Below are 25,554 nucleotides of genomic sequence, written 5' to 3'. Positions count from 1 at the left end.
GTTGTAACTGTACAAAAATCAAAAGATGGTTCAGTGAGACTCCTGCAAAACGGGTATATTATCCGGGGACATCTACGTGTTATCCGGTTGTGTCGAAGATCCGATTGAAACGATCGGGTATCCGCGGGCCACATTTACTACACTGGAATCCCGATTTTGTCAACATTGCGAGAGGTAAGGTCACGGTTGTTTCAGTTCAATCGTGAGTGCTCAACTGACCGGATCTACCGCATCGTCTGACAGGAGAGACTAAATTTCACGGTGCTGTGTAAAGTGAATAATAACAAAAGTTGAAAGGAAATGCGAAGGGTGAATTTTTACGATTATTTTTCATCAAAGTTTATTATAAAATATATCAGAACTTAATTAAGTACATATTCAACTACGTACGTGGACATCCTATCGATAACTGAGTAGCGTATAAATACTGTTTCATACACTAGCGCTAACATGCTCGGTATAAATAAAAGTATCGACACGAAACATCATTGTTTATGGTATTATAAAAATAAAATCCAGTCGGTACACTTGAGCTTGCTTATGTGCGCGACGGACTTGAGGAAAGTCGGTAAAAAAAATTGAAGCAACATCGTGATTATCGTATTTCTCGCTTTAGGAAGAGAACGTTAAGAAACAAACCTGTGACGGTAAGTGCACCCGTAAGAATATTAAGTTCGGTAGAAAGATATGATTATGATTGCCACGTAATATTTCCTTAGCTGATAAAGAGTCCTGCAGAATGGATAGTTTAGTTTAAGCCCTATGGGCATCGTGAATACGTTGAATATTGTACTATTTACATCACAACCATGAACACATATGTAAGAAAAATTAACGATGCAAGTATCCCCGCGACGTAGCTGTCACTATAATTAAATTTCAAATTCCTCCACGTACTTGAATGATAAATTCCTTGTGGATATTCCGATTAAGGTGTACCACTCATATAATTTTAATTTAATACTAATAAATTCAAAAACTTGGTAGTAATTTTGATTAAAATGGCTCCAGTCTTTCAGTCTTCTAGGGAAATTTTGTCAAGTTCATATTAAAACAGTTGAGCCCGGCACGCTGAGCCGTAATTAGTATCCATTGTTCTATTAGTCACCTAGCCAATCATAGTTATAACAGAATAAATAACTAAATTATCAACAGAGAAAAAAAAAACAATATAAAAGAAGGTTTTTGCGTTGCATTTAGGTACAAGATTTGTAAACGAACATTTTACGATTTTTATAACAAAATCGCATGCTTGCCATACGCCCACAGATTATAATATTTGTACGTTGACAGTAGTCAGTTCGATACTGAGTTTTGAGGCAGTGAAATTACCTCATCTCTCGACCGCAGCTGCACCAATAAACTAATCGTAGCCCACTGCAGAGATATGTAACCGATGCCGCAATATTGGAAACGTAGAGATACGTCATGTCACCTTGAATTTAGGGATAACAATTACCCAAAATCTTAAGCTTACGAGTATAAGGTAAATAATATAGGATCCAGCCTACACATTGCGAGTAATACGAAAATTAAAGAAGAATTGTACGGCTGTAAGATGACATATATAAGTTGTACAAACAGCTGTCGAAATTTGTATATGGAACGATATCACTATATACAAATTCAAGCGTGAATGTCACATTTTTCATTTACCCAGGAATATTTGAGGTAAGAGGCCACTCATGCTCAGGGGGGGGCGACAACCTGCAGCGATGGCTTAGGACACAGTCACTTCGACAGACATTAGTGCCCACTTTAACCAAACACCCGGTTTACAGTTTGATGATAAGTGTTTGTCACAGTTGGAACAGTTCTTCAAGTTAGTACACCTTTGTTTCGGGAAATCGCGTTAAATTTTCATCAATCATTAACTTGAAGCATGATTGATTGTGAGTGAATCTGTGGGTTCCCACAAAATTATGCACGATATTTTTCAACTCGTAACTTGTCGTTTCTTAATGTAAGCCATTTTAACGACGTTAGCAGCATCGAGTATAAGCGAGTCCAATATCGCGGTTGTTAGTTCATTTTTCACCGCCAATTCATCGTGATGAAACTTAGTCCATTCATCTTCCTCGGCTTGGGCCTCTCTAGCCAATAACTCGTCCACCCTGTCGCGTCGTTTCCTACTCCAACGCATAACCAGGTTCTCTCTTTGCAATTTCGTCTTGAAGCCAAATAACGTCGCAACTTCTTTGCTCACGTAATCATTCAGACCTTCAACCGTTGTCGGAATCTTCATTGCCGGCTTTGTTTTAGCATTTGGCTTCAGCCAACTCGGTCCAGGCTTTTCGCATTCAGATTGATAAACTTCTGATATAGTTTCCTTGCAGAGGTCAAATAAAAATGTGTTGTATATTTTTCTGTCTCTTATTGCCGTTTCGTCATTGTCTTCACTCGGCTCGCAGATTTCGGTTGGGAGCTGAAGGCTGATTATATCGTCTCCGGACTTTTTGGCTTGATAAATTAAATGCGTTGCTCTTTCGGTAAAGGATGTTAAGTCCTCCACGTTAGTTGGGACCACAGCAGGTGCCGTTGATGGCGATGTCTGCGATATGGACAATCGCCCTCCACTTGGAGGCGTGTAGGGCGGTGGTGGTTTATTTGGGATTTCTCTCACGTAGTAGGAGACCTCTTCAGCCTCTAGTTTCTTGATCTGTAAGAGTTTGATTCATTATTTCGGTATTAGGACAATGTCAAATTCTTTTCTCAAGATAATAAACTGCCTCAACTGTTACCTCTAATTCAATTTGGAGTTCTTGAATCCGGAGTAGCTTCGCCTCTAGCTCAGCGACTTCCAAACCCGGCTGTTCCAGTGACACTATAATTTTTTACAGTACAAAATATTAGTTGGTACAAGCTGCGCATAGTTGTATGGTTCATTCTTAACATTTTATTCTTTACACAATGTCATCCATGAAATAGGACAGGTCTAGCATTACTTGTTCCAGTGCTATAGGTACACGCCTAGTATCTCAAATTATTCATAGTCATAATATGTTATCAAGTTAAAATGAACTTCATAAGCATTCCGTAACAATCATTACTAAATATCAATATGTAGAGTTGAAAATTGAATGTTCGTTTAGCGTTCTTGAGGGCTAATTCTTTAAATTATCATCAAAGGTGAAATCAAATTGCTATCCGAAGATGAATATCAATTGTTCTAAAGTGACAAGTGGTTTCTAACGTTTTACGATTTTTTAGTAGATACCAAGCAATTATTATATTGGTAGCTGTCGAGTAGTTTCAATAATGCGAGCATCGTCTATAATAAACCGTTATATGTCCAGGTTTATCACTAAACTTCGATTGCAATTTGATTGGTCTAAGAATTTTGTAGGAATGACTAATCATTTATCAAATTGAACAATAATTGTCCGTCAAGTATATCAGTGAATCGATAAAATTGTGCACAAACCTGTGAACCATCATCACATTATCAATTGTATGGACAGTTTGTTATTACTTCAAAAACAATCTGTGGAGACGTTTGTAGGAAATCATGCTTCGACAATTGTAAAATATATATAGCTAGAGTGATTATTTTGTATACACAAAGGTATCAAGATCAAGCATTCATGCGACATTTAATTGGAAAAAGGAGGGCAAATCAATGTTTATTACATTCCTAGTTTTGTAGTAAATTACCTTCGAGGTAAAAATTGTCTTGATATTGTTATTCTGAAAATAAACAACATATGGCTGTACCACAGATGCTTCACACATTAGCCAAAAATAAGTATTGCAAAAATTAGGATTTGATTTATCGATAAATATAAAATAGCACACAGAAATAATTCAATACAGCGAAGCACGTCACAGCAAATACTTGTAGCCCAGGCTAATAATTCTAATAATCGTACAGAAAATTTAGCTATCAAAGTACCAGCGTTGAGTATCAAAGTGTGTATCATAATTTTTCATGGCGGGTGCATCATAACAAAAGGGAAGAACATTTTTATAGCTGCAATTTTTTGTCGATAATATGATGAAAATTCTAAATATTGACTTATAACTTTGGAATCTCTACATAATTCCCTAATTCTGTGCACCACAGCAAGGAGAGAGAGAACGAAGAAATGAGGAGCTGCTGATTGAAAATTTGCCCATGATTCGTCTGCACAGAGTCCTAAACTACATTCCAATTAAAATTACAAGAACTTTCAAATATATTTGTGTTTGTGTGAAACGTAAAAAATGCACTTTCGATGTAGGAAAATTTTATGGTACACGTGGCTAGTAAATTAATGACAGTATGCATATGCAGTGCTTCACGATTACCAATTGTTCAATAGTATAAACGAATATCTAGATAAACAACAATAACATATTTTCGAAAATTCGACCCCAGAATATGAATAATACAGTATACAATAGAATAGAACTGTATAAGTAATATATCTCGGCGAATGTTGATCTCGTGTTTGCAAAATTAGATTCTATGCTGACAGTGAATTATAGAAAATATTCAATACTTGTGAATATTATTGTGAGACATTTGGTATAATTCATTGAATGAAAATTACCTTTTAACTTGTCGATCATAGCTTCAATGTCTTTTTCGGATGTGGCGATGACTGGTGTTGCATTGAATTCATTCTTCAGTTTAATGTTTTTCGTCTCGGAATTATTTTCATTTGCTAGCAGATCATCATCTAAGGCTTCGATGTCCAGCCTAGAATCGTTGGGATCTCTAGGTGAATCTATTTCTATTTCTGACACGCTTCTCGGTGTTTCAGCCTCCTCGCTAGATTCAGATGGCAGTTCAACTTCATACTTTTGTAAATTATCTTCAGATTTACCCGATACCTGAGACTCGTCAGATTTTTGTGAAGCACAATCCGATTTATCGGCTATATCGCTTTTGTACAATATATCTCTAGATTTTTCAGAATGAATAAGTTCCGGTAATAAATCTGCAGAGTTTTGAGATTTCTCACTGTTTTCAAATCCAGCATGTAATCCATGTATGGGTTCGTTGATAGCTTGAAGTTGCAAGTTGGAGTCTCGTGTCTCATCCAACTTTTCAAAACTTTCTTGCAGAATTTCATCACATTGATTTTCCAAGTTTGCAAGTGCTTCAACAGTCATTTGAGGTTCCTGTTCATCGGAGTGTTTTAATTTCAAAGTGTCCACCTTGTTCTCAACATTTTCTAAAGAACTTTTCCCAAACAATGGTATCAGACTGCTCTCCTCAATAGTGTGTACATGTACATTGATGTTACCCAAATGGTTAACTTTTTTCAGCTTCTCATAAGACTTCCCCTCATCGTCATTATCATCACCAAGTCCGGTATCCTCACTTAATTTGGTTATACTTAAGTTTTGCTTTAATTGTTCATTAGCAGAACCCAGATTTGATTGATGCGATACAATATCATATTCAGAAGACTCTGAGAGTATTCTGGTTTCGCCTATTAGTGAAATCTGCTCAGGAATTTCTACGCTCTTGATAAATTTATCAGACAAGTTATCGAACTTTTCTGATGCTGTATCCACAGATTCTTCTTGAATTTGTTGAGTTGATTCTTCCTTAGTAGAATAACCTTGTGCTTTATAACTTTTCACGTCAGCATCAGGTAAACCAATATCTGCTGATATTTTGGTATCAAATATTTGCGATTCATCGTGTTGACAGGGTATTTTCAACCTTTCGATAGGGTTATACGTATCTACTAGATTCCCTATAAACATCCTTGTTTCTACGACCGATTCCTTATGGTTCTGATGCTGAATATCAGTTTGATGCATAGAAATATCCAATTTTGTTGATTCTCTAGTGAATTTTGTTTGGCATGTACCGAATTTGTCTGGATCTTCTTTATTCCTTATTTGACCCGTTTCCAGCTCATCCAGGGACTTAGTAGAGTGACTTTCAACAGCAACACTACTTGACGTCTCTGGCTTATCACTGGGAATAGATGAAATTTCTATCTCAATATCATGTGAAACATATTCAGTCTTCTGTTCGTGAGCTGTTTGGTTTGTCTTTTCGGGTATATCAATTTGTTGAGGAAAACCAGATTCATTTAGAATTTGTTCAGGCTGTTCAGAAGTCACTTTCGTTTGAAGAATCAACCGTTTATTAGGAATATGTGATTCAGTAATTGGTAATTCAAACTCAGCATCAGATCGACGGGGTATCGATGTCAAGGCTTGAAAATTTTTACATAATTGTTCAGACTTCTGGAGCAGTTCACCTATTTTTTTCCCATTATTTTCAGGTGTGATTAAAAACTGTTGAGACTTTTGCGACGCTTGATTTGTTTTCTGAGTGATTTCGTCTAAAATTCTCAATACATCTTCAGATTTTTGTGTCATTTGATATTTCTCTGGCAATCTACTGGACTTCTGATATAATTCCCGTTCGGATCTTTGCCGTTCAGATTTATCCATAATTTCTGAAATCTCTAAACTTTCTTCTGATATATCTTCGTACTCCGGATCTTTGATCGTTTCAAATGTGGATTTCTGATCTGAATGTCCAAAATTCGTCTCTAGTAGTTCAGGAGGAGGCGTTTCAGTTATTTTTTTACTGCTCACAATCTCTATATTATCATTCAAACTATGAACGGGTCGGTTTGTTTCATTGGATGTTTGAAACGAATCTTCTTTCAAGTTACACTCGTCAGGCATTTTCGAAGCAGGTTTTTCAAGGCTTTCCTTTTCAACAAATTGTTCTAACACTACAGGTTCTTCAAATGCATGCGGGTGTGAGTTTGAACATGCCTCAATGGCATTAGCATCCTCTAATAGATTATCACATTCTAAACTTCCGCTTAATGTGAAATCTTTTTTAGCTTCAGATGAATTTGAAATGATTTCCGCAATGGACATGATATCGTTTTTCAAAGAATTCAAGTGGTTGATTGCTTCCGCATCTTTATTCTCTTCAAAGGATGCATTTATTTCGATACTTTTTGTATTGATGTCGACTCTGTCAGGAGATTTGACATGGTCAGATATAATTGATTTCTCAATTTCGTTCAAGATTTCTCTACTTCTTGCTTTGAAATCAATTTCCTGTTCAGAGTATGTTCGTAGTGCCGTATCTTCAGGCACTATTTTCTGCATTATTTCAGACACCTGTGCATTCAAGTCTTTCTCATTAAAGTCAACGTTTTCGCGCTCTTCATCTACAATATATGTGGCATTCTTATTCGAATTAAACATAAGTTCTTGGTCACTGAAATTATTTGGATGGTCTAAAGCAGTGATATCTGTGGAAGTTCCCTTGTCTGAGTCATTCACACGAACACCAACTACCTTTTCTTCCTTGTCAGACTTTGATTTGTTGTCTGATGATTTACTAAACTGCGACATCATTTCGGAAAGAGCTTTGAGGTCATTTTCAAGTGTACTTATATCATCGTTCAAATTTTTATTGCCCAGCTCCAGAAAGCTTAGTTTGTTGGAAATTGATTCAGATTCCTGAACAGATTCCTCAAGCACGTCTTCATCAATGTCAGAGCGTCCTTTTGTAGTAAGTGCTTCATCCAGGATAATTTGTGGGGCATTCTGTCCAGAACTCGATCTCGAAGTGACACTGATCAATCCATCGGTTACGTTGTCAATACTAGAATTTTTAATCAGATGTACTTCCGAGGGACTCGTATCTGATCGTACCTCGGAATCTGTAATTTTAGTTAAAATACGTTTTGATGAAATCAATTGTTGACTTTCCGATATGGAAACGTTCTTATCATCTCTCTGGGAAATTTCCTCAAGCATGTAATCACTGATAGTTTCACCATCTGAAGTCGCATGTGGTGATGAGTTGCACTCCACAATACTTCTGTGATTGCGTTTTTCCAAGTCCGATAAAATTTTGATAGGAATATCTTTTGAAATTGACGGTTGAGTGGAAATGCTGTAACATCTTGAATATTCAACATCAGTAACTGTTTCCATGGGCTTGGACTGTACTTCTTGGAGGGAAGTGGTAGTTTCAATGCTCTCCGGAATTGAGTCTGGTTCGCGATTTGAAGAAGCTCTTGATGGGCCTGACGTGATACCCTCATTACGGATTTCTTTATGTTGTGACAATTGTAACTCTTTGCGACTTGAATCGGATTTACACTGTGAACTCACTATGGAAATTTCACTATGGAATGCACGATTACTTTCTTCAATTTGCTCAGATATCGACTGATTTCCTATATAGTCGGAAGTAATGTCTGGTTCTTTCGAGGCAGTGCTTTTAACGTCTTCAAAGATTGATTTTATACTTTCGGTTTCAGCTTTTCTCTTAGCACTTATCATTTCGGATCGATCGGTGACATCACTGGTGGCAGACCTTGGCGATTTTTTGTAACTTGAAATACGTTTTGAATTTTCACTTCCGTACATATCCAAATCTTTATGCTGATTATCGTCAGACATCAATCCTCTGATTTCAGATTCCGAACGGGACTTCAGTAAATCGCTATTTTTATATATTTCTTTGATTCTTTTAATGGGAATCTCTGGTATCTTGAAATCAGTTAGTGATTTTGATTCAATAGCAAGTTTATCCGATAAGCCATCATTCGCTACTGCGCCTCGTTTATTCTCCAACTTCTTACGCATTTCGTGGATCGTTGTATCGTATTTCTGTTATCAACAAATCCATGTAACGATGAATTAGGTTTAATTATTTTAAAATCCATTTGCATTCTATTGATTATCAGTAAATGTATATACATATAACAGAGTAGATATAATAGAGTAGAGCATATTGTAAATTTCATTGTCAATTTAATGGGCATCCAAAGTTAGAGCACACAATGGACTGTTAGATATGTCTCTACCTAATAACGTACCTTGATTTGGTTGAGAAGATTCGTTTCCAATGCTTTCAGCCTCTGTTTAGCTTGCCGTTTAGCCTCTCGTTTTAATCTAGTCATTTCAGTTCGTCGCTCTGCAAGCTTCTCAGCTAACATTTCAATTCTGCTTTCCACGTCGCTTGTATCTGATGATATGGTTGTATCTAATAATGGAAATTCATATCAATTGAGTTAGTTACGAACATAAAAAATCTTTCAAATACTTGTAGTGAATCAATAAATCTGTCGCTGTCTTGTACTGTAAATAATTAGGTGAATAATTTGCAAGAATAAGAGTTGAGAGTCGGGATTCTTTACCATGATACGATACAGCATTATGAGTACCACTGACGAGTTTGATCATTGCTTCCTCCATGCGAGTAACACGGTTTTCCTCGGCACGGAGTCGTGAGTGCCATGCAATCCACTTCTCTACACAGCTTCTGCGTGAAGCGAGAGCTGCCTCCCTAGCACTTAATATTCTAGAAAAATAAACAAACCGATTATTTAATGTCAGGAAAGAAATATCTCGGACACTCCGGATAACAATGCCAGACCCGTTAGAGTAATAGGTAAAGTTGCTTCTATCTACTCTACTTATACTTTTTGGGAAACAAGGGATAGTTGAACTGTGTTATATGCAAAATTAAAGGTTGTCACGAATTTTCATTTGCAAAACTTCCCAACTTCTTCAGATTATCCAAATGGTAAATTCACTTGTTAGATACAACTTTAAGATTCTTTGTACAAACTATGGGGCAAGACATGGCATCGAAAGTAAAGCCCATTAATAATCCTACTATCATTTTCGAAATTCTGCGATAAGCATCATAGCGAATCGTGATAAGAGTGCAAATTATGATCTTAGTTAAATTTTGCACAAGGTGATACTTGGAAAACAAGTTTTTGCCATAGATAAGTGAACTATGATTAATCGAAACATTAGTACCACGCTTGTAAGCTCAAGATTTATGATGAACTTCACATACTTCTTCTAACTTTTCCAGTTCTCCAAGTTTGTAACGACTTTGCTGGAGGAAATGTTTTCATTCTAGTACTTATTTTTGATCAAATCATAAAACTCAGGCAGTCCCAAGCATTCATCGATGATTTTAACTAATTAAAATAGGTTCAAATGGTTTATATACTACGAGCAAAAATGTGAAGAATATCACACATAAACGAGGATTTTCTTTGGAGAGGGAGACGCCTGGAAATTAGATCTTTTCAACAGGGCGAAATTGCGAGGACTGAAGTATCTTCGGTACAAGTTAGGGACACGTAGCAGAAAATCTATTTTTAACAGTACACGGCAAGCAAATACGCATTTTCAAGTTATTATTAGACCTGTGCCCGAGTGCAATATCTAGACACTGTGTTCCTTAAATAATTTGCATTGTGTTGGGGTCAAAATAAAATACCTGCAAATTTCGAACAAATACCAACTTCGATTTGTGCTATAATTTGAGCTGCATATGAAAAAAAATAAGTTTTGCACTAACATAGAAGATCGTCGATTGTTTCTATGATTGAAGGAATTACCAGAATAAAAGAAAAAGCAAGTATATACGTACTGATCGAGTTTTTTGCTTGTTCTGAAGTGATGATCTTGTGCTCGTATTACAACAGATCGAGAATAACTTTTTTCACTTTCTCCTGAACTATGATGTGAAATGGTAAGCGTGCTGACTTGCGACCTCGTAGACATATTTCCCACATTTTGGAAATTTCCATCTTGTCTTCCAGAAATACTCCGCATATTTTCGGAATCTTTCGAAGGAACATTCTCTTTGGCCTCGTGTTCGTTTGCTATATTTTTAAGAATTTGATAATTCTTTTCTTTGACGGCTTTTGAGTGTTTAACTAGTGCATGCAGAGAGCTCTGACTTTCATTAGCTTCAAGATCTGTCAACAAATTTTCAAAATCCTCTTCAGACTGGGCATCATCTTTCTCCATTTTAGATCGTTTGCTATGGTACTTCATAATTTCTTCTGGAATTTGTGAACTCGATTTTGATCGCATAATATTTTCGGACAGAATGTCAGACGATGATTTGGATTTTAAACTCCTTGACCCCTTCCGTTTTGAATTCGACTTGATCTTAGAACTGTTTTGCGATTTCTTGGAACTCTCTTTGCTGATCATTGACGTATTTTGTGTCTTCTTTGAACTCTTAGAAGTCATCTCTGAAATATCTTCAACAATATGCGATGATTTCGATTGCCTTGAACCTAATTCTTCCGCAATATCGTCAGATTCTGTGTTTAAATTCTCCGAAACAAATGGATTCTTTTGATATAACAATTCTTTTTCACGTTTCAGTTTCAAGTTTTCAAAATTAATTTCAGTTGCTTGTGAAGACTTTGACTTTTTTGAAACCTCATCCACCAGAGTATCGGATTCAGATTTAACATTATCGCAAATTGATTTGTCCAACTCATTCAACGCAGACTTTGGCTGGAGCTCCTTCACCTTTGGTTTTTCCAACCCAGTGAGAATGTCCTGTTTACTTAATTTCTTAGAACTAATGTTGGATTCAATATCAGTTCCATGCAATTTATGGTGTAAAATATCTAGTTTGGGCATCACTTCTTTGTATTTACATGGTTTTGTCTCATACTTTAGCTTCGCATCGAATGTTTGGGCTGCACTGTGAATTTTTTGTTCTTTTGCAAGAAATTTTTGTGAGTCTGGAGATAAGATATTACAGTCAATAAAAGAAGTATCAGATGGTTCTGTCATATTATCAAATTGATTAGCTTTAATCAATCTTGTATCCTGTCCCTGAAAAATAATATCCAAAATTAGAAAGGTCTCCATACTTGCACAAGACCGAATGTTTTTAGTGGTATGATGAAAAATCTCACCTCTTGGCTGGAAGCAATGTCAGACCTCGGCATCTTCCCTTCATATTTGTGTAACTTTCCTTCGGCTCCATGAGGTTTCATTTCCATATGAGAACGGTCAAGTTGTGACTTATCTGAATCTAGAAGTGAGCTCATGGAACTCGGACTCCTAATGTCATACCCTTTCATAGGGCCGGATAACCGTCGCGGGGATTGATTGTCCGCGCTTCTCTTTAATTTTGTTAGAATATTTTTCGTAGACATTTGAGGATTCAACATGTTTCTTTGTTTTTGAAGCATAAGTTTACGCTCCTGACTAGCCTTTTTGTGTAGTTCCTTCAACCTAGCAAATTACAGTTATCAAAGGGTGATAATAAAGAAAATAAAAAAAAATAAAAAAAATATGCAGAATCGACTGCGTTTACCTGTTCATTTCGTCTTTCTCTTGTTGCAATTTTAAAAGCAAGGCTCTTTGCTTTTTCTTTACTGAACTGATTCGGCTATCTTGACCCATATCTCGTAAGGCACGTTTTTGTTCTTCCAATTTAACCAGCTTTTTTGTGCGATCATTCAAAGTCTTTTCTCGAGACTTAAAAAGCATTTCAATTTCATCAAATCTTTGTTTTTCGTCTTTAATCAATTGAGCCAACTGAAATAGATTGCGTTTCATAATATTAATCACCTGTTTGGAAGCGAATTTCCCTACTATAAGTGAAACAAATCAGTTTTAAAATAATATATTTTGAAACGATTACAATGTACCATTGGACCAGTTACTCTTTGGCGCCCAAAGGGAACACATAAGCAAAACTGAGAACAATTAATTGTACCTAAAGTTCATACAAACAGAACTGTCTAGCACTTGGATTACATAGGGAGTAAAATGCTGGCTATGCGTAGTCTCAGAGACTATGTAGTTTTCAGGTAAAATAAAGTACGGTCACCCACACTCAAAGCAATATGAGCAATAAGGAGTAAATGATCTATCAAATGCAAGGTGTGGACATTATTGCGCACAAGCTATATCTAACTCAGTGATGGAAGAGTATTTTTCAATTTCGTACAAAAAATAGCAGGTGTACCTCTGAATCAAGATATTTGTTAAAAGAGCAGGTAACGTCTCTTGTTGAAATACTAATTTCAGTCCCAGTTTCAGTTTTGATTGAAGACGTTGTTTCATGCAAACTGATTTCTGACATCGTGTGCATTCTGCTCGGCAACGAAACATTTTCGATTTGGTCAAAATCTTCAAATTGATTGAGCGATTCGAACGAAAGCTGAGGAATTTCTTCTATATCTGACGTTTCTCTTTCATATGTTAAACCAGGAATTTGTCTGGCTGGAGCAATCTGTACATAAAAAATTGTTTGCATAAAAAAATCACGTACAACTTCATAAAATCACACTGTCGTCAGAAATTACACATACATATCTACGCCTAACCCTGTGTGTGTCTGTTTGTGTTGCAATATCATTTGCAGTCTGAGTTTGAACCTCCGTTACTCTGACAGATGTACGATCGTTCTTTTTCAAGAAATTATCAGAGTCTGCCAGGGTCTTATCCTGGGAGTGTTTAACATGTCCAGGCATTCTAACGGATTTGGTATTAGGATTTTCATTGCTCGTATTCATCACTTCAACATTAGGATCATTTGTTTCATTGATGTGGTGTGGTGGTAAATCTCCAGCTTGAAAAAGACAAGAGAATTTATTTGAAATTATACATTGTACGTGAATGTGACTATGGTGGAAAAAGACCAACTTGTAAAAGACAGAGAATTTATTTGGATTATACATTGTAGGTGATTTCGATTGTTTCCAGATTAATACGAATGTTTGTCTACTCACTTTTTTCGATTGTTTCCTGATCCGATTTGCTCTGGTTTTCCTGATGTCTTTCTGCATCGATGGTATCTCTGCCCGCCTGCAAAAGCATCAAATTCTTTCGTCTCATTTCGTTTTCTTTTTGCTTTTCAACATTCATCACCTGCCACAGTGATTCATTGAACGAATCTAGCAGGCGTAATTCGGCTTGAAATTGCATGTGCAATGCTGTTGGGTGTAACTGCAAATTTACACACACAATAAAAATGCACTGAATTGAATATTTTGAAACATGTACGGACTGCTGTATGTTTGATATAGAAAAATATTCAAGTGATTCAAGTTTTGTGTAATCTTACCAGTTGAATACCATTGTCCTCCGCTTGAACGTTATTAGCTGGTTTGTGTTTTGGACTGCGTAGATCATCCTCACTATCTGATTTGTGCGAAAAATTTTTCCTTCGTTTTGACCGAAGTAGTAAATTAATATCCGGTGTTACTAGGTCACAGAATTCATTTTGCTCTCCGTAACTTTCATCCCTGAATGAAATTCTTGTTGGGTCTAAAATGATTTCTGAGAATGATTTGGATTGCGGATTTATGTATTCAGAGTTTAACTTGCTTTGGGATGAAGTTGTACTACTGTCAACTTGATTTATTGGATTCTCAGCTAATTTCGAGTCCACATTTAAGCTTTGGCTCGAAAACTTGTCAGTGCTGCTTGCATTTCCCGAATTTTCATGATGCTTTTCCATTTGAGTTGATATTTGACAACTATGATCCGATTGCTCTGCTTCGCGAGATGTTTTACTACTTTTTGATTGTTGTAACGATGTTTCATTTCTCATTATATCATCAGTCTTACTACTTGAATCTTTTCTACACTGTTTCTCGGTCTCTTTGGAGCTTGAAGCACAAGCAGATTTAATCTCTTCTGAAACATCCAAGATATTCATGTCTTTAAATTCCATTTCTGTGTTGGATGGTTTCTGTTTTTCATACGATTGTCTAATTTGTGACTTGGGGTGGTTTTCAAGTTGTTTTGGTTGTCCTTGAGAGGGCAATTTCGTAGCGTGCTTTTGCTGTTTGCAATTCAATAATTCTGGATTTTTGTACTTAACATCGTTTAAGTTTTCAGTAGATTTTCCTTTAAAATTATCCCTAAGCGTAATTTTTTCATGTATTTTCATATTATTTTCTGAACTTGAATCATTTTCAGAATTTTTAGTTTTCGTTTCTGATGATCGTTCTCGACTTGATCTTAAAGCCTGCATGCTAACTGATCTGTGTTTCTTATCATCGCTTTTTTTTACTGTAGAAGTTATAAAATTTTTACTCTTAGGCTTTTTTAAAGCAAAGTCACTCTCTCTTGGTAAGCTGCTCAAAAAGTTTTCTGACCTCAGCATGTCCAATACCGAATCAGCAGATTCCTCCGCATCTTTTCTAGAAACATGCTTTGACAATTTGGACCTTCTAGGTGTCTCTTTGAGTGAGTCGTCTTGCCTCGCAAGCGCTAAATCATCTTTTTTGATTCTTTTTGACCTATTCTCCTTTTCCCTTGAGCTATCTCTAATGTGTTCTTTTTTCTTAGTCGAACTAGAACCGATAGACAAATCCGGGATTTTTAGTGGCTCTATATTCTCACAATTTTTACTCTGGGACCTCTCGAGTACACTAAAATCTAGCTTTCGATGAACCTTCTCGGCACTTTTCGGCAATTTGTTACAAGCCGAGGAAACTTGCTCGTCCAGCCCGTGTATATCAAATTTTTTATTACCAAAGCCCCCTGCTGTTTGAAATGAATAATCCAAAGTCTTTGGGGAGATTTTCAGATCAGGAACTTTCAGCGGCTTTATAAAATCCATTTTTTGTACAACTTGATTGATACTGCGTTTGAAATCAGTGTTCGTGTTATTAGCACCTCTATCAGTTTGAGGCTTGTCAAGATTCTCAGGTTCGTAAGCTCGTTTACATGCCTCGGCATGCATATTAAGTGCAAGCTTACGCTTAACTGCTGTTATGAAGGTGAAGGGATAAGGTTGTACGGGATGATAGGTGAGAAGGGTTTCCAACCCCTTGATATCCGATTTTGTCTGCAGATTGGAAAATCCTTCTGCTTCGCTCTGATTTACATTTGGATTGCTTTGCCGCAACTGTTCATTGATTTTGAAGCTCTGTAGAGCCTGCGATGCCTGCAACGTTAATAAAGGGACGCAGTTGAACCATTTAATTTTTTATTCATTTTTTTTCGATTGGCATACTCAATTAAATTATTCTGTTGATTCTCATGGATACAAGTACCAAATTAATGAGCGTTGTTATTCAATAAAACAGTAGAATAGGATCAAAATATATCTTACAGCTGCTGAAGACTCGGCACGTCTGACGATAACATCAGGATCGGTAAAGAACACATATTTCTTTTTCGTATCTGTCTCTTCTTTGTTAATGTTGCTCTTCATATTCTCATTGCTCGTTTAAAAATCCAGCATATTGGAATATATATATATATGTATATATATATATATTTCATCAAACAACGACACTCCTGGAATAATGATACACTGTAACAAATTTTCTTGCTAAAGGCAGGGTGAGTAATAATTTTTCGTAAAAACTGTCTAATACGTTGTTCTATGCTACGTGCCCAAGTAATTTAGTAATAATTGTTAGGCATAACAACATCAGACTAAGAACGGGATGGAAAATCAATTATTTGTTATGCTTGCACAATAGTGTCAATTTTCAATGAAACAAACAACACATAACGATTGAGAAACTTGTGAAAATTGTAAGATTCTCATGGAATCGACGCGATTGATTCGGATAGGTTAGGCTAGCATTGAATCGCTACGAATAATTGGGATAACAGGTACGTTATTTTTCAAATCAAACGTACGAAACGGGTATTGTGCATACATGCATACGTATAGAAAATGAATACGTTGTGAGATCCATAACCTAGAGGGCGACGCTGAATTGAACAAAAATTTTAATACGCACCTTCTCACCTTATATAAAATATGCATACATCTGAACTAGGTTACACGACAGACTTATTTATTCGTTATACATTTTTCTGATTGATCATACCAGGCGTCAAATCTATGTTAAAGTATTCCAGGTACAGATGTATGCACGTAAATTTCACGATTCATCAAAGTCCGCGCTGCTTTTCCCGACATTCTAGAGATGGCACGACTGTGAAACCGTCAAACGCGCGCAGAACGCAGGCCATTACGATGACAGCGATCACGTGGTACGTTTCAAACAAGTATGCCTGCGCCTTCGAACGGCGCGCGCCGGTGTTTAATAAAACCGTTACGCCCGCGCCGCTGACACTTGACGCCGATATTTGTCCGCAGAAACGGGATCGATAAATAAACCGATCTGCACCTCATCTTGGCTACTCCGATTTGCAAGAGGAAGATACAGAAAAAAAAAGTCTACCGATATTCATCGAACCGATGTTTAGTAACGCGAGGCTTCAAGATTAACAGCGATGCTGCGATTCTGAGCGAGAACGTAAGTTGAATCTATAGGGATTCGATCGGTCGAATTACGATTTAAAAACCGATCATTTATTTTCCTAAACTTCCGAAGTACCATAAGCCGAACTACAGCATAGCAGCTGTAATAAGCGATCTGAAGTATTGTTGCGAAATAATATTGCCGAATACGAAATAAAGAATTATACTTTTTTCCTACCATAACTGTGGTGCTTCGTTAATATTGTTCCGCAGGAATATCTCATTACTCTGGTCACCCTGTAACAGTTCTTCTATGGTTACTTTCGGAATCGCGTTTTTTGCCCGGTCACCTTGTGTCATTTAAATTATTTATTATAACGTGTATCGATACAACATGCATATACAGGACGATATGTATACAACACTCATTCGACGCGATGAAAATAAATGCAAAAACTGCGGTGTCGCCTTCCATGTACAAGTGCCTATCCGCAACCAGAAAGAAAACAATACCAAAATAAAAGTTTGAGATAGGAACAACATAAAATGGAAGATGTTTCTCTCGTGGAGGGGGGCTTACGAATAATTGCGTCGAGGAATTGAGTTTTCTATCAGTTTTACGCAACGGCCAGAGTTATAATTTTGTATTAGGTACGGGCACACATGCATATACGAGTCAATACCGATACGAATAAATGGCCGTTCAAGACTCTGATTTAATAATCCGCAGGCAGTTTACGTTGTTCAGCGGTCGACATAAACCTCGTTTCACACCTCAGCTCTAGTATGAGTTATGTGCATGCATGCCTAGAACTTTGGGCAGCCACACACTGATGTTGCGCAAGCTGCAGAAAGGTGAGTGGAAAAGAGTCCAGCTTGCTCCAACGACTGCCGAGCAGTGTACCAATGTGTCAATAATGTATGTAACCCAGGTAGCACGCATGGCAAAGATGCCGACTATCGAAATAATGTCGGCAAAATGCTGACTACTAGTCTGATACTTGGCTGATGACGGTCAACAAGCCTGAAGCTGAAGGTGGTCTCGAGCATATGTTTCACCCGAACAGGTATGCGGTGGTGTATTTAAGGTCCAGAAATATATGTCCTCGCGGAAACGTCGAAATCGAGACCGAGTTGGAGCAAGAATGAATGTAATCGTACAGTACATTGCCATAGGGCATGTTAATATAGGATCGACGAAATCTTGTAGATATTAAAATTTCAAGGTTTCATTGCAGTCCATTTTTGTGTTAGCAAGTCGATTTACAGCCAACTTTCATGCTGGTATAAAAGATTTCATCGACGATCTGGAGGACATTTGTGAACTCTGGGCTTTTTTCGTCATTCGTTTCAAATAAATTGAATGATTATTACCTCTTGCCAGTCATAGTCAGACATGAGTCGATATTGTGTGCCGCTCGTGAACGTTGCGAATGCCCAGGGTAGCTGCAATTTACCACCATATTATCGACGTTGGCTGCGCTTAGAATACAGACGCACTCTGCAGTACAGGATGTCAGAGAGATCCGCACTCGCGGTGCGTGCATGGTCACGAACCGTTGAAATTGACACAATTTCAATGACTCCTCCTACGTGCCAGGTTCGATATACCGCTAATAACAGCTATCTAGTCGAGATTTTCGCGGTGCGCAACTCTTTCCCCCTCGAAGTATATTAGATGGAAATACAGGCGTGTGTAGTTTCACTTGCGATATTCTTTGGGTCAGTTGGGTACCGATATAAGGCACATCATTTTTCGTTATGCACGGAGAAAATCGACGACCCACGCCGGCATAAATTGTCCGCAGACTAGATGGCGTACGTATAGATCGTTAGACTCTGTAGGCAACGGGAATTATATTTTCCTACGACGAAATATTGTATCGCATCGTTCTTCACTTACTGCACCTGATCATCCTTGCAACCGCGGTTCTCCATGCTACGTATACCGTATGTAACTACGGCTCTCCACCCACCTGTGACTTGTGGTGCATGACCGTTCGCATGAAGTTGGGAAAAAAACCACATTCTAGTTCACATTATGTGCTTACGATATCACTGAAATCCTTCGAGTTTCCACGGTTGCGGTGTCTAATACATCAGGCAGGTATGCACAATGTACAACAATATATATCCTGCACAAAGTCATTCTTGTATCCCGAAGAGAGACACTGTTAAGGCGCCCGGCTGATCGTGAGAGCTAATTATTTACGAAATTATTGTAATCCCTAATTCTCGTCTAACGTGCTCAATATTGCACGAAAACAGTCTCACGATGGCTCATTTTACTCCTCGTTCGTGCCGGAATTGGGCAAAGTAACTCAGCTATGCACTTTTTGGTCCCTGAAATGCGCGAAATGTGGGAATGGTAACACGCGTCAAAAAAAGTACACATTTCTTTAACGATTTTCTGGTTACGAGTAACTTTCCCGAATTTTCCTACAAACGAGAGACTTACCGTCGGAATTTGAACTCTTTTCGTTCGTTTGTTTATTTCATATAGGAAGAAAAAGGCTGAATTTGCTCGGTCGGTAAAGGTAGTACTAATACATGACCTCAAGCCTGCGGCTACTAATCTGCTTTTGGTTTGGAGATATAAGTACGTTACTGAACAGTATACTGGATAAATAGTTTTGTTCCTCCAATATTAAGAATATTGAGAATTACGCATGGTTAATTATTACAACTTCCTTTCTCACACGTATGTGTAAACCATACAAGTATATCTGCACGATCCAAGGTGTAAATCGAGTGTAACTTCAAGGCGAACATTCTCCCGCGGTAAGCGTTTGAGATTCGACCTTACTCCAATATCGAATTGTAGTGCTGGAAATCGCCCCTCTGCAGAGTGCAGACTGCACTTACTATTAAAAATGTATATTATACATTATATACCATGTATACGCCGTAACATGGTCATTACAATTGACGGTTGCCCTATACATTTCATAAATTCTCACCTACTTCCAAAGGCATTGAATGTACAGCCTGCAGGAAGTCTTATTTTTTGCATACTTCATTATACGAGCGTATGCAATAAAAACTTGCAGCAAGGCAAGCGCAGCATATACCTGTAGGTTATACATAGGCGACGTCACGACGTCTCGTCTGAAGGGATAATTGCAAAAAAGAAAGATTCTAAATTCCAGCGCATTCGCTACGCATCGTTGGTCGATCGCATGATCACTTGTGAATATTTACTCTGAATAACACCAGGGTTTATACCTCGTCCTCGGGATATTGCAGATGAGATACGACTTCTACGCGTTGCGATAGCTGCAGATGTTGATCGGACCCTGGGCTGCAGAAATTTCCTACTCACGAGATGTTGGCGGTGCCGACTCACTGATTAAAAGTTAACCGTTTCCATAATGAGCCGAGACCAATGAGTTACATCTAGTTAATACCGTTTTCGCATTAAAGTATTCTGGTGCGGACGCGTTAATCTGCTTATTATTCCTACAGTCGCGTAGCCTTTCAAATTCACAACTCAAGTTGTAGTTTATACGGTATAAAATATAACGGCATCCATGTTAATTACGCGGAGAGTCGTTCCGGAGAAAACACACACGTAGGCTGATTAATAACATACCTCGTGCTGCTGCAGTAAGTGCATATGAAATCTTTCAATGCATTACGCTTTTCAAAATGCATTTTACTGATATCAGGAAGATGTCAAGTTTTCAATACGAAAAAATTGTACTTCTTTAATTTTTAATTATTAATTATACAACATGCGTGTTTTTCCGTATTCGAGTATGCGCCAAAATCCTAATAAGTTTCGTGTTCTTTCCCTCATTCTTCTGCCATACAATCAGAGAAGCAAACCCTGACACAAACCCTGTACGAATCTTCTTATGCCCGTTGAAATATTGATCTTGGTAAAATTATATTAAACTTTCACTACTTTTTGCTTAGGGCAGGATCGTGATAAGCCGGATCTTTGCGGCAGTTGTTAAGCACATGTCACATGTTCCCATATTCAGCCCTGAGTAAAAGCTGGTGAAAGTCTACTCTAATTTTACCAAGTTCAATATATTGATGAACATTATGAAAATTTGTATACGAAGTTATATCGTGAATCAGGATTTTTTAGTGTATCAACTGAAATTTAGTAGTTGCAGTAATAATAGTTATGAAGTGATCTTTGCCTCCGCTTTGTATTTTAACAAGTGATATTTTCAGAGCTAAGATTTGTATGTGTTATATTTTATCTGACGGGTGAGACAGTGTCAACCGTAGCGACAGTGATACTATTAACATAGATTGAAACTTCAGTTTTACCTTAACGTATATTAATTACATGAAAGCGAGCAGTTATTATCAGGGATCAGGTGAAACGACTACTAAGAATTACTGTTAATAAGTGAAATAATATTGTACACATGTAGATTATGAGTTGGCGTTGCCAAGAAATTCTTTTCCTCCGTACTCGTGGCACGTTACAATTCTACACAGACCAAAAAGGAATTAAAATTTTTAAGAAGGGGTTTTTTGTCGGAAAAATTGTGGGAAGCCCAGGTCGATGAGACAAAGGATTGATTTTTACGTACCTTTACCCAAATTTTCTCTTCGCTTCAAGTTACTGTACCCGTACCGAATATTCATCTTAATGTGCGGCATTTGCATTGTTGTAAATTGTAACAGTGTAAATTCAGAGTCTTGAAATTAGTCATAATAATTAAGAAAATAAAAATCTTTGCAATTCATCGAGCAATAGCTAAATATGAGGCTAATAATAATTAGGTACACTGGTAAACAGCGGTTTGTTACCTTTGGTATTTCAGTGTTATTAGTAAGACGTAATGTCAACGAACCTAGGTGTAAGCGTAGTTTTCCAAAATTGGCTCCAGTTATTTATTTCATAGATATCTTCATAAGCGACTGAAAAAGCAGTATTTAGATTAAACTCGATTTTTTTCAATTATCTAAAGTTCATTTAAAAAACAATACTAGACGGCTTGACGAACAAATAAAAAAAAATTTTTATTACCGCCCCGATTATTTTTCCGTGAATTTTCGTTTTTGGCAACGAAGAATTTACGAACATAGTCGTGATTTTATTCTTAAATTCTACGTTTTCGAAGACCAAAATTCACAGAAAAAATCAGGGTGGCATAAAAAATTCTTTTTTTACGTTATTGTTTTTCTGTGTTATCCGAGGGGAACAGCTAGATACAAGCGACGGCGACCTTCCGTCTCGTGTCCCACGTCTGGGGCGGCCAGACAATGAATAACCTATACATATACCCCGCGCCCACCGATGAACAGATAATAACGAGATACGCGGAATGAAGCGTGGCACACGGGTCGATTGCCTTGCACTTCGTTTAACCTTTACTCGTGTAATATCGTATACTGCTGCATCTTGTAAGTCGTTGTGCACGTAACGGAGCGGGTGTTATTACGTTGTGTAAAAGGCGCGTGCAGCGGGGGCGGTGAACTCGACCGCGAAGCAACTTTACAGGTGTGACGTCTTCCCCTGGATTATAAAATATCGGAGGAATTTGGATTCACAGTCGATATGTCTGGCATTTGGTTGTTTTCGTCTATACGTTACTCGTACGAGATCGTTCCGAGAAGATATCAACTCTCATTAGCAGTTGCGCGAAACGAACAGTGGTGCTTATTCGGTTTGGAAGTACAATGATTTTCCAGGTATTAATCAAAGGACAGAATAAATTTTTGTTGTATCGACTGCAACTAGGAAATGGCACTCGTCAAAGACATGGGGCGGGGTTCGAGTTCCAAATTTGTAAAGTTTCGACAGCGCCTGATGACGAATTATTTTGTGGCGAAACTTGAAGTAAAGAAATCAAACTTTTATGGAAGAACAAAGTTTCGAAATGCAAGGTTCCGAAAATCCAAGTTACGATAGAGCCAAGTTCCTATAAATGTAAAGTTATTCGATGAAGCAAAATTCCGAAAAATAAAGTTTCGATAGATAAAATTCCGTAAATCAATGTATGCTCACACAGCGTAGTTAACTCAACGAGGGGGTGTGAAAAAGCAGAATGACCAGGATTCCGAACGTAAAAATATCGAAAATCCGAAACAAAGAAAGTTCATAGTGGTGAAATTTCACCAAGCCAGAATTTCACAGAACTGAAAAGCTTTGATCATTCAGAGTTTCGATCTTTGATTCTTCAATGTTCTCGTTTTCGGAACTTTGACTTGTCGGAGTTACGCCGTTTCGTCATTTTGTCCTTTGAGGCTTTTACCCTTTCAGAATTTTGCACTTCCGGAACTTTGAGCGTCGGTTTTCGGATCATTCAAAGCTTCGATGTTTCGTCCAAGTTTGATTTCTTTACTTTAAGTTTCGCCACCGAAACATTCGAAATTTGGCGCTGTGGCAATTTTCAAAATTTGGAATTTCCACACCGCCTCTGTCCGCGTTTCGCAGACTCTGCTCTTGAGCAACCGCGAGCCAGGAGTCCGCAGATGCGAAGAAGAGAATCAAGACTTGCCTGCTCCGCGATTCGGCAAATCGTTGTCGAGCAGATTTCCGACGCATCGTGGATCACGCCGGAGGCGAACCACGCGACGGTCCGCAATGCAGCCGGAAATACCGTTTCACAATGTCCAAGAGTCGTCGTATTTGAACAGTGAAACTTTTGATCGGAGAAACACGCGTCGCTCTGAGCATTTTGTGGGCCAAACGACGATTATCATACATTCTGACGTTTGCGGTAATTGACGATAGGTATATTTCGACACTCGGCCCTCTGGACTGGAAAAATGACAGGCCAGGCCGCGTTCGCGGGAACAACAGATTAATTAATATTCGACGCTGGAAAATTTCAAAGTTGCGGGTCCACTTCGAGATCGATCAGTCTCGACGTGCGGAATAGTCCTCGGAGTTGCGAAACTGCAGCCTCTCCAGCGGAACTAGCCTTCGAGCTGTACGTCGAGTGGAACCCGAGCTCCGGGTGTAAATCGCGCCGGTGATAGTCCGATAAGAAGCATGATTGCGAGCTACGAACGATGTTTCTATAAGACAATGGGAATGTGCAGCGTTATGGTGTTTCACTTCGGCCCGAGCCGACGACCACCTACGGCCTTCGACGATTCTAGGACAATCTTAGTGCCAGCCTTTCTATATCCAGGTATAGACCATTTTTCCTCCGACTGAATATCGTGGCTCTAGCCTACCTTGCAGCTTGTAGATATTAACCAGCAGCAGGTAGCCCAGATATCGCGCGGCCGCAAAACTAGACGATTTCAATCCCCCGACACGATTATCAAAGCTCACCTACTCGATCAGAGTTTCCCTCGCGACACGCGACGAACACACCGGAGTAAATTGTACGAAAAAACGCTCCTCCGATATGACGACGTATCGGATAACCCCGTGTACGCAGACAGGCAAGGACTATCGTGCCGCACGTTGTGGTCCCCAAAATATTGAATCCTGCTTTGAAAAAATCTAATAGTAATAATGAATAATATCGCGATTATCCTTGACTTAAATTTTCTAGTGGCATTTATACAATCGCGAACGCGCGTGTCTGTATCATATAGGTATAAATCGTGTGTGTCTCGTGTCAAAATAGGATCGGCCTGTAACAACGTGTACCGGTAACTTAATCGATTCCGTAGCCTTGTGCAGAATTCAACATTTGATATGGCATGGTTTCAACTACCAATGGATTATTATATTTTGCCTCTCACGTAGATAGAGACTTGCCTCTAGTCATCTCTTTTGGCAATAAATGAATCGGCAGGTTCTCATCGAGTACAAGATAAATTAAAAAAATTATTGCTGTCCTCGGTACATAAAATATAATCATTTAGTTTAAGTATTACATTTACATTTTCCCCGAGCTATGTTATACGTGCAGAAACATTGGGAATGATAATCTTGTAGGTACTTAAAAAGTTACTTCCGCATCTGTGAAACATTTGTGCCAAAATATCAAGCCGCGTTAATTAAGCGAATGAGTCAGGTTAATTTAATAGTTGCAATTTGTAAAAATTTCCCCATACCGCCAATTGATACTTACATGATTACAGCCCAATTGTATGTACGGACAAAGGGTACTGGAGTACCTGTTAGAAAACATTTCTTCGGCGAAAATTCTCGCCCGACCAAGTTTTTTGTGTACATATATACACGGAAAGAATAAAAATGCAGTGTTACTAAAAACTACAAGAAAAGAGGGACACGTGACGTTTTTTTTTTTTGTAAATCATAGTTCCTCAAAATACAGAATTTATTCTAGAAACAGTGAAAACCATTGCGTGCAGAGTAAAACCTGCTACATCTACAGTAAAAAAAAAAAATGTATTTGACACAGGTATATTTTAGCAAAACCCTCTACGTGTCCCTATTTTTCTGCAGTTTTGAGTAAAATCTGCTCCTTTTCCTCTCCCCGCGTATAAATAGCCTTCGTTCCGTTTTGTTCTGGTTACTTCTCTTCGCTCGTTCGGTTTTCGATATATATCATCGATCCGTAGCACCGACTATCATGCACGCGGCGTGCCCCACCATGCCGGTAAGGATCTTATGTGAAAGTAAGTCTGCCGGTTGACTGAGAGCGCGTGCCCTGGCCCGGGGACGACTGGGTATAGGACACCGAGTTCGCGGTAGACAGACGAAGGTA

The 25,554-nt window shown here is 38.1% G+C and overlaps 2 protein-coding genes across 2 annotated transcripts in view; one reads left to right on the top strand and one right to left on the bottom strand.

Moving 5' to 3' along the window:
* Nucleotides 1-327: 327 nt before the first annotated feature.
* Nucleotides 328-16,704, bottom strand: LOC124299240 (centrosome-associated protein 350-like). Its single transcript, XM_046752305.1, has 14 exons — nt 16,485-16,704; nt 15,842-16,029; nt 13,841-15,673; nt 13,506-13,722; nt 13,086-13,345; nt 12,740-13,006; nt 12,083-12,306; nt 11,679-12,000; nt 10,385-11,595; nt 9,129-9,292; nt 8,808-8,974; nt 4,533-8,598; nt 2,742-2,824; nt 328-2,659 (listed from the first exon to the last, which is right to left on the bottom strand). The coding sequence occupies exons 2-14, from the start codon at nt 15,941-15,943 to the stop codon at nt 1,937-1,939; spliced, it is 9,639 nt and encodes a 3,212-aa protein (XP_046608261.1). The 5' UTR covers nt 15,944-16,029; nt 16,485-16,704; the 3' UTR covers nt 328-1,936.
* An 8,806-nt stretch (nt 16,705-25,510) lies between these two features.
* The window catches only part of LOC124297662 (angiopoietin-2-like), a 68,582-nt gene continuing 68,538 nt past the window's right edge, over nt 25,511-25,554 (top strand). The window contains exon 1 of the mRNA XM_046748926.1: nt 25,511-25,551. The gene's annotated coding sequence lies outside the window, so the exon portion shown is untranslated. The remainder of the gene's footprint in view (nt 25,552-25,554) is intronic.

The sequence above is a fragment of the Neodiprion virginianus genome, chromosome 2, assembly GCF_021901495.1.
Source record: "Neodiprion virginianus isolate iyNeoVirg1 chromosome 2, iyNeoVirg1.1, whole genome shotgun sequence".
In the NCBI taxonomy this organism is placed as follows: Eukaryota; Metazoa; Arthropoda; class Insecta; order Hymenoptera; family Diprionidae; genus Neodiprion; species Neodiprion virginianus.
Note: the sequence above shows the minus strand (reverse complement) of the source record. Positions and strands in the feature narration are given on the sequence as shown.